The sequence below is a fragment of the Pteropus vampyrus genome, unplaced genomic scaffold, assembly GCF_000151845.1.
Source record: "Pteropus vampyrus isolate Shadow unplaced genomic scaffold, Pvam_2.0 Scaffold23, whole genome shotgun sequence".
NCBI lineage: Eukaryota > Metazoa > Chordata > Mammalia > Chiroptera > Pteropodidae > Pteropus > Pteropus vampyrus.
Genome location: NW_011888804.1, coordinates 11302287 through 11313810, shown reverse-complemented (window position 1 = coordinate 11313810; position 11524 = coordinate 11302287). Strand labels below are relative to the sequence as shown.

General features: G+C 41.9%; 1 protein-coding gene and 2 pseudogenes across 4 annotated transcripts in view; all 3 read left to right on the top strand.

Moving 5' to 3' along the window:
• The window catches only part of SNRPD3 (small nuclear ribonucleoprotein D3 polypeptide), a 15540-nt gene extending 6039 nt beyond the window's left edge, over positions 1 to 9501 (top strand). For 2 of the 4 annotated variants that reach the window (XM_011356012.2, XM_011356011.2), the window contains exons 3-4: positions 6952 to 7144; positions 9271 to 9501. In XM_011356012.2, the coding sequence (XP_011354314.1) occupies positions 6952 to 7144; positions 9271 to 9332 (255 nt within the window). In that variant the 3' untranslated portion in view covers positions 9333 to 9501. The remainder of the gene's footprint in view (positions 1 to 6951; positions 7145 to 9270) is intronic. The other 2 variants (XM_011356009.2, XM_011356010.2) reach the window with 1 other exon arrangement.
• Positions 1742 to 1860, top strand: LOC111737024 (annotated as a pseudogene).
• LOC111737027 lies at positions 6555 to 6673 on the top strand (annotated as a pseudogene).
• Positions 9502 to 11524: the final 2023 nt, after the last annotated feature.

Genomic DNA, 11524 nt, shown 5'->3' with positions numbered 1-11524 from the left:
GTAAGCTTAGAACATTCAGTTCTAAGCTTCCTGGAGGCCAGGCAGAGGGAAATCATCAGTTCTGAGGTGCAAGTGTCCTTAAGATAAAATACCAGTTGTGCAGTTTTCCCAGGCACTCAGATATGGGAGACATTTTTTCCTGAGCCCTAATGGAGCTAATGGAGCTATAGCCTTATTAGATAATGTGCTCAACATCTCCATACAAAACATGCCTTTTTTTTGGTTCCTTGGGGATTTTTACTGCAGCTCCTTATAGCCTTTTTTTGGCATTTGAAAATGTAATGTATGCATGCACTAAACCTAGGATGAGGTTCTTGATGCGGTGCTCATTGAGTCAGAGGGTGTAGGTGCTTTTGTGCATCTGAGGTTTGGCTAGGAAGGCAGAGAGCCTTGCTCTCCCACTCCCCGCACCCCACAGCTACAAAGCGACCAGTGCTGTGGTATGTGGCATCGACTATAGATGACGGTGCCCCACACGTACTGCTCTGAGCTTCTACTGAGGGCCCTGTTGTGCTTAGGGTAAGCAAGACCTCTCTGACTCTCCACAAAGGCCTCTTTAGTTGATTTTTGTTTGTAGCAGAGATGGGACCTGATGGAGTTTATCCCATCTCTTGACCAGCTTGAGTATGGACGACAGAACTGGAGATTCCCAAATGGGGAAGTTTCTGTTCTTGATTATATGTATGCACCATGGGCTTGAAGCATCCTGTCTTTATTAAAAGTCAAGGAGGTAACCAAGGGATTCTTCAGTATCAGGAAAAAAAAAATTTTTTTTAAGAAAGAATCCTTGTCAGATACTTGGTAAAATATTAAAAATCATAAAAGGAGCTTTAAGGTGAGGAATAATGAGTAGAAATAAGCTACATAATTTTAATTTTCTAGACTTATGTAACTTTTGGGGGAAATTTGGCTGTGGATTTTATTAGGTGTCCAGTGTGAGGGGTCCCCAGAAGTTCTTATGGAGAGTCTTAATGACCGCTACAAGTGCTGTCCTAGCCCACCTGTAGTCAGCATTCAAACATTGAGGACATCTCATAATTTTTTTTATGACGGAAATTTAATTTTTCGATTAAATGGATACAAATCATAAAGTGGATAATTCACGGAAAAATATATAAGTGGATATTTAACATGCAAAAAATAATGACCTTATTAATCAGACATGCATATTAGAAAACAGTAAGAATGTTAAAACTTGCAAATTGGCAAAAGAAAATAATGCTACCAAGGGTTCCTTGCTACTCTGCCTTAAGTGTGAATTGTTTCACCCTTTCTTGAAACACATTTAACCTATGTCAGTGTAAAAGAGTTCATGCCCTTTGATGCCATAGTTGTACCTCTAGAAACATCCAAAATTGTGGGCAGAGGTTTATATGTGAAGATAGCCATTGCAGTTCTGTTTTTATTAATGAAAACAACTAACATTTCTAATGAGCTTAAGTAAATTGTCATAAACAGTATATTGCAAAGAATATTATTTATCCAGTAAAATAGCCTTGGAGAGTATTTAATGTTATGGGAAACTGCTGTTGACATAGTGGGGGGAAATTTTTTAAGCTCCACGATATGTTCCCAGTTTTCTAAAAATAAAACCAAAGCGAGTAGTTACCTTTTAGTGGAAATTATATGTGATTAAAAGTATTTTAAAATTTTTTTCTCATTTTGAAAATGACAAGCATCGGTTAAGTTTATGACCATAAAGCACAGTAAATATTATTTGTAAAGAAGAGGGTAATTCCTAGTCTACGGCCATGCTACCCTGAACAAGCTCAGTCTCATCTGATCTCGGAAGCTAAGCAGGGACGGGCCTGGTTAGTACTTGGATGAGAGACCACCTAGGAAGACCAGGTGCTGTAGGCATAAAAAATTTTTTAAAATAAATAAATAAGGGATTGTAAGATGACAAGGTTCTTGCAACCTGTAAAGTCAACCAAGGGTTGCAAAAAAAAAAAAAGAAGAAGAAGAGAATAATTCCTAGAAGTCTATATATTTTTTTCCGAACTATTTGAGAGTGGATTACATTCATCATACTCTTTTATTGCATAATACTTTTGCGTATATTTCTTAATAACATTATAATTTCCTATTGTGTCCACAGTATAGTTATTAAATCAGGAACTTCATCGTTGAATCAGTACTTTAGCCTGCGGTCCATATTCCAGTTTCTGCAAGTGTCCCAATAACGTTCTTTATGACAATGTCGTTATATCTGCAGCACTTCGCTTCGTTGTCAGCTCACTTTACGCTTCTATAGTCTTGGTTCCTCCACTTTTGCTTTTCGCACCACTGATGTTTTTGAAAAATAGAGCCAGTTATTTTTTTTTTTAGAATGTCCCTTGATCGGGGTTTCTCTGGTGTTTCCACATGATTAGATTCGGGTTATGCTTTTGGTTGTGACTGTGTCAGTGATTTTATTTCCTCGTGGTATCACACCCAAAGGCTCAAAAATGCCTTTTTCCCTTATTGATTTTGTTAACCTTGATTATTTGGTTAAGATATCATGTGGTCTTTTCACTGTATATTCTTTTGACTTTTGTAACTAAAGAGAATTTTGCGGGGAGATTTTTTAAGTAAATATCTTGTGAGTATACTATTTCTCATTAGCGTGCACACATGTGCACACATACACACTCCCACCTCATTTAGCATCCAGGGAAGTTTCTTTTTTGAATCTTTTTACTATGACGATAGTAAAGAATGATTTAAAAAAAAAAAAAAAAACTCCGTCATTCTTTCTGTATTTATTAGGTCTGCTGTATGGAAGAGCCTTTCTTTATTCCCCATTTATTCATTTATTATCAGCGTGGACTTTGGGTTTCTATTTTATTAAATAGGTTATGTCTGTCACTCTCATTATTTTGATGTTCACGTTATCCCTGATTTGACCAATAAGAGGCCCCTCAGGCTGATTCCTATGTCTTTTTGGTATGTCCTGGTCATTTTAGGAGAGCACAGCCTTACTTTCTGGCACAAGGTGTTTGTGTCAGGCCCATCTTTTGCCTTCCCTAACCCAGCTCTGGAATCAGCCGTTTAAATCTTCAAGGAGCCTTGGGTTTTTTTAGATTGGGAATAGAATTTAAAAACCAAGATCTGGGCACTATTAAATATTTTGTCATAGTTTAACTAGTCAAGCTAGGACCTGTCTCCGAAAGGCTATGTGCTTAATAGTACCAGAAGCTTCCATGCACTGTATGCTTATTCTGTGCTAGGCACTCTGCTAGTTTTACATACAGTAGATCCTTCAGTCATCACAGGGACCTCTCTGAGGACACGCTTCCAGATGCCCAGGGTGACCAGACATGGAAGGAGCGGATCTAAACCCTAGTCTGTGATCTTAACCATAGTCTCTAAAGATGAGGCATAGAGTAAACTTGTTAGATCCTGTTGCCTCTGAATATTTCAAACCCTCAACTGTGACTGTCAGATTTCAGGCAGGAAAATGAGTAGAAAAGAGGCTCTACTATCAGTGGTAGGGCAGAGAGCCTGCTGTGTGCCCCACAACAGGAATGCTGTGATTGATGACCCTGAGGCACCTTAACATTGCTTCACAGCCCTGGAGCTAGCGCCGTCTTAGCCCCAGGTATGAGGAAATTCCTATATAGTAGGCCCCTCTTATCCAAGGGGATACGTTCCAAGACCCCCTAGTGGGTGCTTGTAACCAAGAATAGTATCAAACTGTGTGTAGCATGTTTTTTCCTATACATACATACCTGTGATAAAGTTTAGTTATAAATTAGGCACAGTGAAAGATTAACAACAATAATAAAATAGAACAATTATATCTATACTATAATAAAAGTTAAGTGAATGGCTTTGGGGGCATTATTAAGTAAAATAAGGGTTACTTGAATGCCAAAACAGTTGATCTGATAACCGAGATGGCTACTAAGTGGCTAACAGGCGAGTAGTGTATACATAGTGGGGAGGATGGACAAAGGGATGGTTCCTGTCCTGGGTGGGATGGAGCGGAATGTCATGAGATTTCATCACACTACTCAGAATGGTGTGCAAATTAAAACTTATGAATTCTTTATTTCTGGAATTTTCCTTTTAATATTTTCAGACTGTGGGTAACCATGGGGAGTACTGTACTAAGATCTCTCCACCAAGATGTCATTTAAGTTGGGCACCTGGCTTATGCCATCTGTGTTTTATTGTGGTTATTTGGGAAAGTTGAGTAAACTGGATATTTCTGCCTGACTTTCATTAAAACCTAGTTCACTCAAATTACTGCCTTTGGCTTATGGGAACCCAGCTCAGAGTTATTAACAAGCTGTGTGGGTGGATGGGCAATGGGACTGTGGGGCTTTGTACACAGCAGTCATTTCTCAAATGGTACGGCAGAGAGAACACGAGAGTAATAGCCGACCTGGTTCTTAGGGTTGGAATATGAGTCAGATGATGCTGGACTCTTTCCTGCTTCAGCCAGGACACTTGCCATTTGTGAAAACACTTAGTTTACATCTTGTTGACTTTGCATAACAACCTCTGTCAGGGATTCTCAAAGCGGATTGGGGAGATTATGACAAGAAGGAATGAGATGTACTAAAATGTGCTGGAGAAGTGACTTGGCATCAGCATAGACTCTAAAATAGACATTTTAACTATCATTTTGATTCACCATTTAATGAGGTTCTATTATGTACTAAACAATAGGACAACATTTAGACATATTTGTCCCATATAATTTGCTTAATAATTGTAGGAAGTATGTGGTGGTCCGGTGTATGGATAAGAGTGTGAGTTTTGTCAGATAGGTCTGGGTTCAAACCCCAGCCAGGCCATACAGGACAGTGTGACCTTGGGCAGGAGAATGGAGTGGGTAAGGGTGTGGCTTCTGAGGACAGATCTGCCTCTGATGGCCTGTGCTGGTTCATCTCTAGCAGGGATGGTGATAGTATCTATCTCAATAGATTGTGTGACATAAAATTAGTTGCTGTGTGAAATCACCTGGGACACTAGCAAGTGTTCAGCGAACATTGGCTTTGTTATGTTCTGTTTTTCCTCACTTTGTAAGTTAGGGAACTGAGGCTCAGAGGAGCCAAGAGCCTTAACCAGGGTTATGCTCCTGACTGATGACAGGGCTGGGCTTCAGATATGTTCCCAGGCCTGTTCAGTCCTCTGTGGAGTCACAGGTTTGTCTGGTATTGTGAGCCTGACCTAGTGTGGGTCAGACCTACGTTTTTCTCTCGATAATATAACCATATCTGGTGTTCATTTGTGGCAGCAGAGGTTCTACGAAGTCCTTCAAGGCAAGAACAGGATGGCAAGGATTTAGAAACTGTGTGAAAATTTGCTAAGAAACTGGGGGTGTTGGGGTTGGAGAAGGTAACTCAAGCCTTGTCGCCCCTAAGGGACCAGTGCGTTGAAGCTCTCAAAACTATTTGAACTCACATAATGGTTGGGGCAGCCCTAGAGTGTTAGTTTTTTCATACTCTGGGTGTTCAAGCAGAGGCTGAATGGTCAGTCAGCACTTGAAGAAAGGAGTGAGTGAGTATAAGATGGCAACAAGCCAGTCTGAGATCTGGGGAAACAGCACACCTCTCTGCAATGTGGGCCTGACCCATTCTGAATAAACTGTAATTCTCTTCCCTCCAGAAGACTCATAGAATAAGCCACTTTTTCTGATAAATATGGTACCCGTTGAAATTGGCACTGGCGGGTTTGCGTCACCTTCCCACACCAAGCCAGTCTCCTGGCTGGTTTGACTTCTCGGCTCCCCACCTCTGTTTCACAGTTTATCCATATTGGCTTATTCATCTCTCCAAAGTGCTGCCTTAACCCTATCCTCCTTTCCTCTGTCCACGAACTTGCGTGACCTCCCTCCCCACGGTCGTCTCTAAGGTGACAACTCTTTCCTCCATCCCAATCCATTGCTCTAGTCCTTGCATCCAATAGGTTCCTGCCTGAGTATCCTGTCTCTCTGTGCTAGCTCTTGTCTCACACTGCTCCAATATTCCAGGCCCTTCCTACAGGCACTGCCACCTCCACTTTTCAGTCCCTAGTCACCCAAGCCAGAGGGCCTCTTCTAGGGTACACTCCAGGAGAATCGGAACCACATCTGGTACATGCTCATGACCTTCATTGTACCTTTGAAGTCTTTGTGCTGGGCAAATGCAGGAGAGTACACAGTTTGTATAGGCAGTTAAAAGCTGTTTTAATTAGAGTTTATCACACGGAGAGCCTCACATGTTGGCAGGGGAAGCAGTGAGAGCTCTGGAACCATGCTGGTTTGACTCAAATCTGGAGTCCCTCCATTCTGGCTGTTTGACTTTGGGTAAGTTCTTTTTTTTTTTTTTTAAATCTATCTATCTATCTATTTATTTATTTTAGGCAAGGCAACCCTTGGTTGACCTCACAGATTGCCAGGACCTTGTCAGCTTACAATCTCTTATTTTTTATTTTTATACACCTACAGCACCTGGTCTTCCTAGGTGGTCTCCCATCCAAGTACTAACCAGGCCCGTCCCTGCTTAGCTTCTGGGATCAGGGTGGCATGGCTATAGACTTTTTTATCTTTAAAAAGATAAAAAAGATTTAAAAATGGGAAAGCTGTCTACGGCCATGCCACCCTGAACAAGCCCAATCCTGTCTGATCCCAGAAGCTAAGCAGGGACGGGCCTGGTTAGTACTTGGATGGGAGACCACCTAGGAAGACCAGGTGCTGTAGGCATAAAAAATAATAATAAAAATAAATTTTTAAAGAAAGGAAATCTCATACCACCGTAGGGGTCCAGTGAGGACCATATATGTACAGTGCTTAGCACAGTCCCTGGTGCCCATAATAGGTACTTGCATTCCCTGGCTTTGCCTGGTGGCTCTTTTATTTCCTGACTTTAGTTTCTGCATTTCTGGACTTCCCTCCCAGCAGCCAAGACCCTCTCTCTGTGCCCCTTTGCTCCACTAACCCTGTTGGCCCTTACTGATGAGCTGGTGGTGATTCCCTTCCAGATGTCCAACATCACTGTCACATACAGAGACGGCCGAGTGGCACAGCTGGAGCAGGTATACATCCGTGGCAGCAAGATCCGCTTTTTGATTTTGCCTGACATGTTGAAAAATGCACCCATGTTGAAGAGCATGAAAAACAAAAACCAAGGCTCAGGGGCTGGTCGAGGGAAAGCTGCTATTCTGAAGGCCCAAGGTAGGTGTTCCTCGTGCATGGGTTTTAACATGCGGGGCTGTCGTGTATCTTTTAGAAAAGGGCCCTATTATTGCCTAGGGATGGGGTGGACCTGACCCCGGCCATTTCTACACCCACTGCCACCCCTTTTCCCTGGAGTCTCGGGGCTTCCATCTGTGAGGGGCTGGGGGCCTTGTCCTGCTGTCTCTTGCCTCACCCCATTGCATTTATAAGGCTTCTGCAAAATCCATGGTAGCTCCTTAGAAGAAAAGACAGAGACTCCTGCCTTAAACTTAAAAGTAGGTAAATTTCATCTCTCGGAGGATGTCCAAAAGGCCTGGGGAAGCTTGCTCTTGTTTAGCTTGCTGAGCAGGGCACCACTGTGTGGATTAGCTTGACTTCTAAAGCAGTGGGGCAGTAGTTCCCAGATAGCCTGGGGATATGTGTTGGCTCTCACCATTAACGGGGAAATGCTGATGGTGGGGATCCATTTTCAGATAAGAAGTGAGCAGTTTTAGGCCATCTTTACCCATTAAAGTGGCCAGACTTCTATCTCCAAAGCTTCCTATATTTAAAAATAAATCTTTCCTTTAGTATATTCTAAAAATGAGGTTAGCCTTTTCCCAATGACTTAGTTTGACCTTTCTTCTGTGTTAGCCTAATCAGAGGTTTTATTTGGGCCCATGGAAAGTTCTGCCATATTGATTAGCTCAGAAAGCAAGTGCAGTCGTTAGAATCTGTCTTAACATTGGTTTAAAACAAACAAGACAGTGCAGGAAAATCACCGGATTGTCCATCACAATTTTTAGCTGCTATACATATTTTTTTTATATGTGAGGTAACTTTTTGAGTTTAAAGATGCAATAGAGTAATCCTTTAAAATACCTTCCCATGGACATGGTTCCATAGTGTAGCAGTTAGCGTGTCTACTTTACACGCAGAAGGTCCTGGATTTTCTCCCCAGTGGAGCCACAGTCCATGGTCTACGGCCATGCCACCCTGAACAAGCCCGATGTCTGATCTCGGAAGCTAAGCAGGGTCGGCCTTGGTTAGTACTTGGATGGGAGACCACCTAGGAAGATCAGGCATAAATAATAATAAATAAATAAATAAAATTTTAAATTAAAATAATAGTAAAATGCCTGCCCAAAAAACTGATCAGGGAATCTCCTTTCCCTTCCTAGACAAGAGGGAGTTGTGAGGAGGTGGAACCAGAAGCTATGGACCTTTTGTCCTAGAGAAGGAATGATTTCAGAAATGCCAGCTTTCTTGATGGAATTGCTACTCCCTGTTTTCTCAGGGAAGAGCTGTCCTTCCTGTCACTGTAACTGTACATTCTTCTCTAGCAAAAGGTGAAACTCAGTGGCCGTGCATTAGAAGGTACTTGGCAGTGAGTTTGCCCAGGCTCAGTGGCTTCTGCCTGAGCCATCTGTGCCTCTCCCAGCTCCTTGCTCTGGTCCCATCAGCATGTGGCTGGGTTCTCAGGTGACGTCCCTTCTTCAGGGCAGGTCCAGACTGTGTAAGAGGAGAGAGGGTGAGGCTCCAGTTAGTAGCTATCAGAATATTTTCTCCTGTTCTTCAAATCCCCTGGTCCCCTCCTAGATCCCATGGGTTACAGAGAACAGCAGTCTTGTCATACTGTTTGTATTAAGAGTGGGTTTGCTTTTTGTGTTAGTTTGTTTTTTGTTTTGCTGTTATGTAACATTTCATACATGCAGAATCTCTCAAAAAAGTAATAAAATACCTCACCCAGATTGAACAGATGTTAACATTTAACTGTCTTTGTTTCATAATTTTAAGTGTGAATTAAATGCATCTGTCATGTTTTATTAACTTGCCCTAAGCCAGCTCTGGGAATGTATCTTTTCTATGGTTCTCAGACTTGCACCCCAAACCACCTTCACTCTCGGCGCCCTGCTTACAAGCCTCATGTAGAAAGTGGTGCTGGCTGGAAGGCAGGAGTCTCGTGTCCGCTCCAGCTCTGACGGCAGGCACCAGTCCTTGCCCCTCTCTGGGGCTCCATTTTCCCCAGGTGGCCTTTCAGGCCTTTTCCCATGTTGATGTCCCAGGGCTTCAGCTGCCTTGTGGCATGAGTCCTCACTGACCACACTAACCTGGCTTCGTCCTTTCTTTTCCCCACCTTCCAGTGGCCGCGAGAGGAAGAGGACGTGGAATGGGACGCGGAAACATCTTCCAGAAGCGAAGATAAATTCATCTGTTGAACAGAACTTTGCCCTTATTTTTTTTTTAGGTTACCTGGGCTCAGCTGGGCTTATGTATATGTCCTAGGTTTTCTTTTGACATCTTTCTCTTTAGATCAGGGGAAATGTTAAACTAAATAAATATGGTGGTTGTGTTGCTTTTCTTTTTGAGAAAATCAGGGTTATGTGTTCATGTTGGAGCTCGGTGTTCTGTTTGCTTTGACAGCAGGTTAAATTTTGACACGCTGGGAAAATGCCAGTACTATGAAGGAGCATAGTTATTGATAAGAGTTTAAGTTGCTATTCCAGGCCAGTCAACTGGTTCAACACTTGAAAAAGCTCCGCAAACGCACAGACTGTCTCGTTCATCTTCTGACATGGGCACTACACAGTGCTTTTTTCAGGTAACCTTTATAGAAATGTCATCAGCTCAGTTTGAACAACACAACATGGGTGGTCCAGACCCTTGCCAAAGTCTAGCACTCCGATCTCTGAGCCTGGAAACCCCAGTGGTTCCGCATTTGGCAAAAGTAAACTATTATTAAAATGGCAATTCAGAGAATCTTAGTGGCCAACATCTGTGTCTCCTATACTGGCTTTGTAAGTAGTTTTGTGATGATTCCGGGGTGGGGAGCAGATTTTTGTGCATTTATCAAAGCATCTAAGCATTCATTGGCACAGCCAGAGTTTTTAATTTAGCAGAGGTGGAGAGGGCAGTGTATGCAAAGCAAATAACTGAAAAACACAAATCTGAAAAGAGATCTTTTAGGGGTTCAATATAGGATGAGGTACAACAAAAACTATTGAGAAAAAGGGATTGATTATCAGCCCTTAGAACATCACTCATTGAACAGACTGTCCAAGTAATGGAAGGAAAGGAAGAAAACCCAGCACATCTGTTAATCATGACATCACCAAGAGGTAACAGACCCTGTATTATTCCTATAATAATGACCCCTAAGGAGCAGGCATTGGTGGGTTGGTCAGATACCACAGACACAGTAAGGCTTCAGAGACCATCCTCCTAGAGCAGCCCATGTGTCTCTTGTTCCATAGACTTCTTTCAGATAGAAATACCCACTAGTACGCTGCATGGACTATGCTGCTTCTGTGCTGGTCACTTAGATTTATAGACATTGATTATTTGGCTTATTAACGAAGCTTCTTGAATGATTACTATAGCAAGTGGGATCAGTGGTTTTCAATGTCAGCTAAGGATCTTGTTAGGAATGAAGATTACAAGGCTCCATCACTAGAGATGGCAGTTAGCTGGTCTAGAGGGGGGCCCAGGTGTCTGCATTCAAACACTGCCTCTGCCACCCTCAGCTAGATGATTCTGATTCAGCATATCTGAGGCTACATTATGACCCTAGACTGGAGTATGTCTTAGTATGATCACTACTTAAGTTATACTTTTACGATAAATAGTACTGTAAATAATGACACTTAGTGAATTGCATCCTGGATCTAAAAAGCTGATGACATGGTTCACCCTGGGAACCATGTAGGAATCCCAACCTTGAACAATTCTACACATGGGAAAGGCTAACTATAACCCTACCTAGATCCTGAAAAGGGGGTTTCTCACAGTTTTGTTTCTAATTAAGTGTTCACAGTAAAATAATAAAAGGAAGTTTTATTAAACTAAAAATGAAAAACAGCTTTACAGATAGTTTTATATCCTGCATTTTAGGGAAAAACAGTTATTCACATTGAAAGAGCAAATAGTTCTGCGTGTTTTATTATGAAAAACAACAGCCCTTCTGCCCCATTTTTCCTGCCTGAAGGTAGTCCCTTTTAGTTTCTTGGCTGATTCATTTGATTTGCCTCCACGTCACACTTTAAATAGGTTTGCATGGCTACTCCTTGATGTTTTGTTTTAGGCATTACCTTTTGACTTCTCTGTCTTCCTGCCTACTGTGCACATAACCGCATCAGCTATCTCACCGATACTGTAATTCTGCTTAGATTATATTCAGTGTTTACATTATGGCTGGGTATTTAAGTCAGCTGAGCCGTGTCATGGACTAGATTACTTTCCTGCTAGACTTTTCTTTAACCTAGAATTAAGAATTCTCTTGTATTTTTGTTTACTTTTTCTGTCCCCTTGCCACTAATTCATCCCCAAACTTATATCACGACATTAACATATCTATTTTATCAATTTCTTCTTAACCTGTCCCTGTCTGGACTGGCTCTT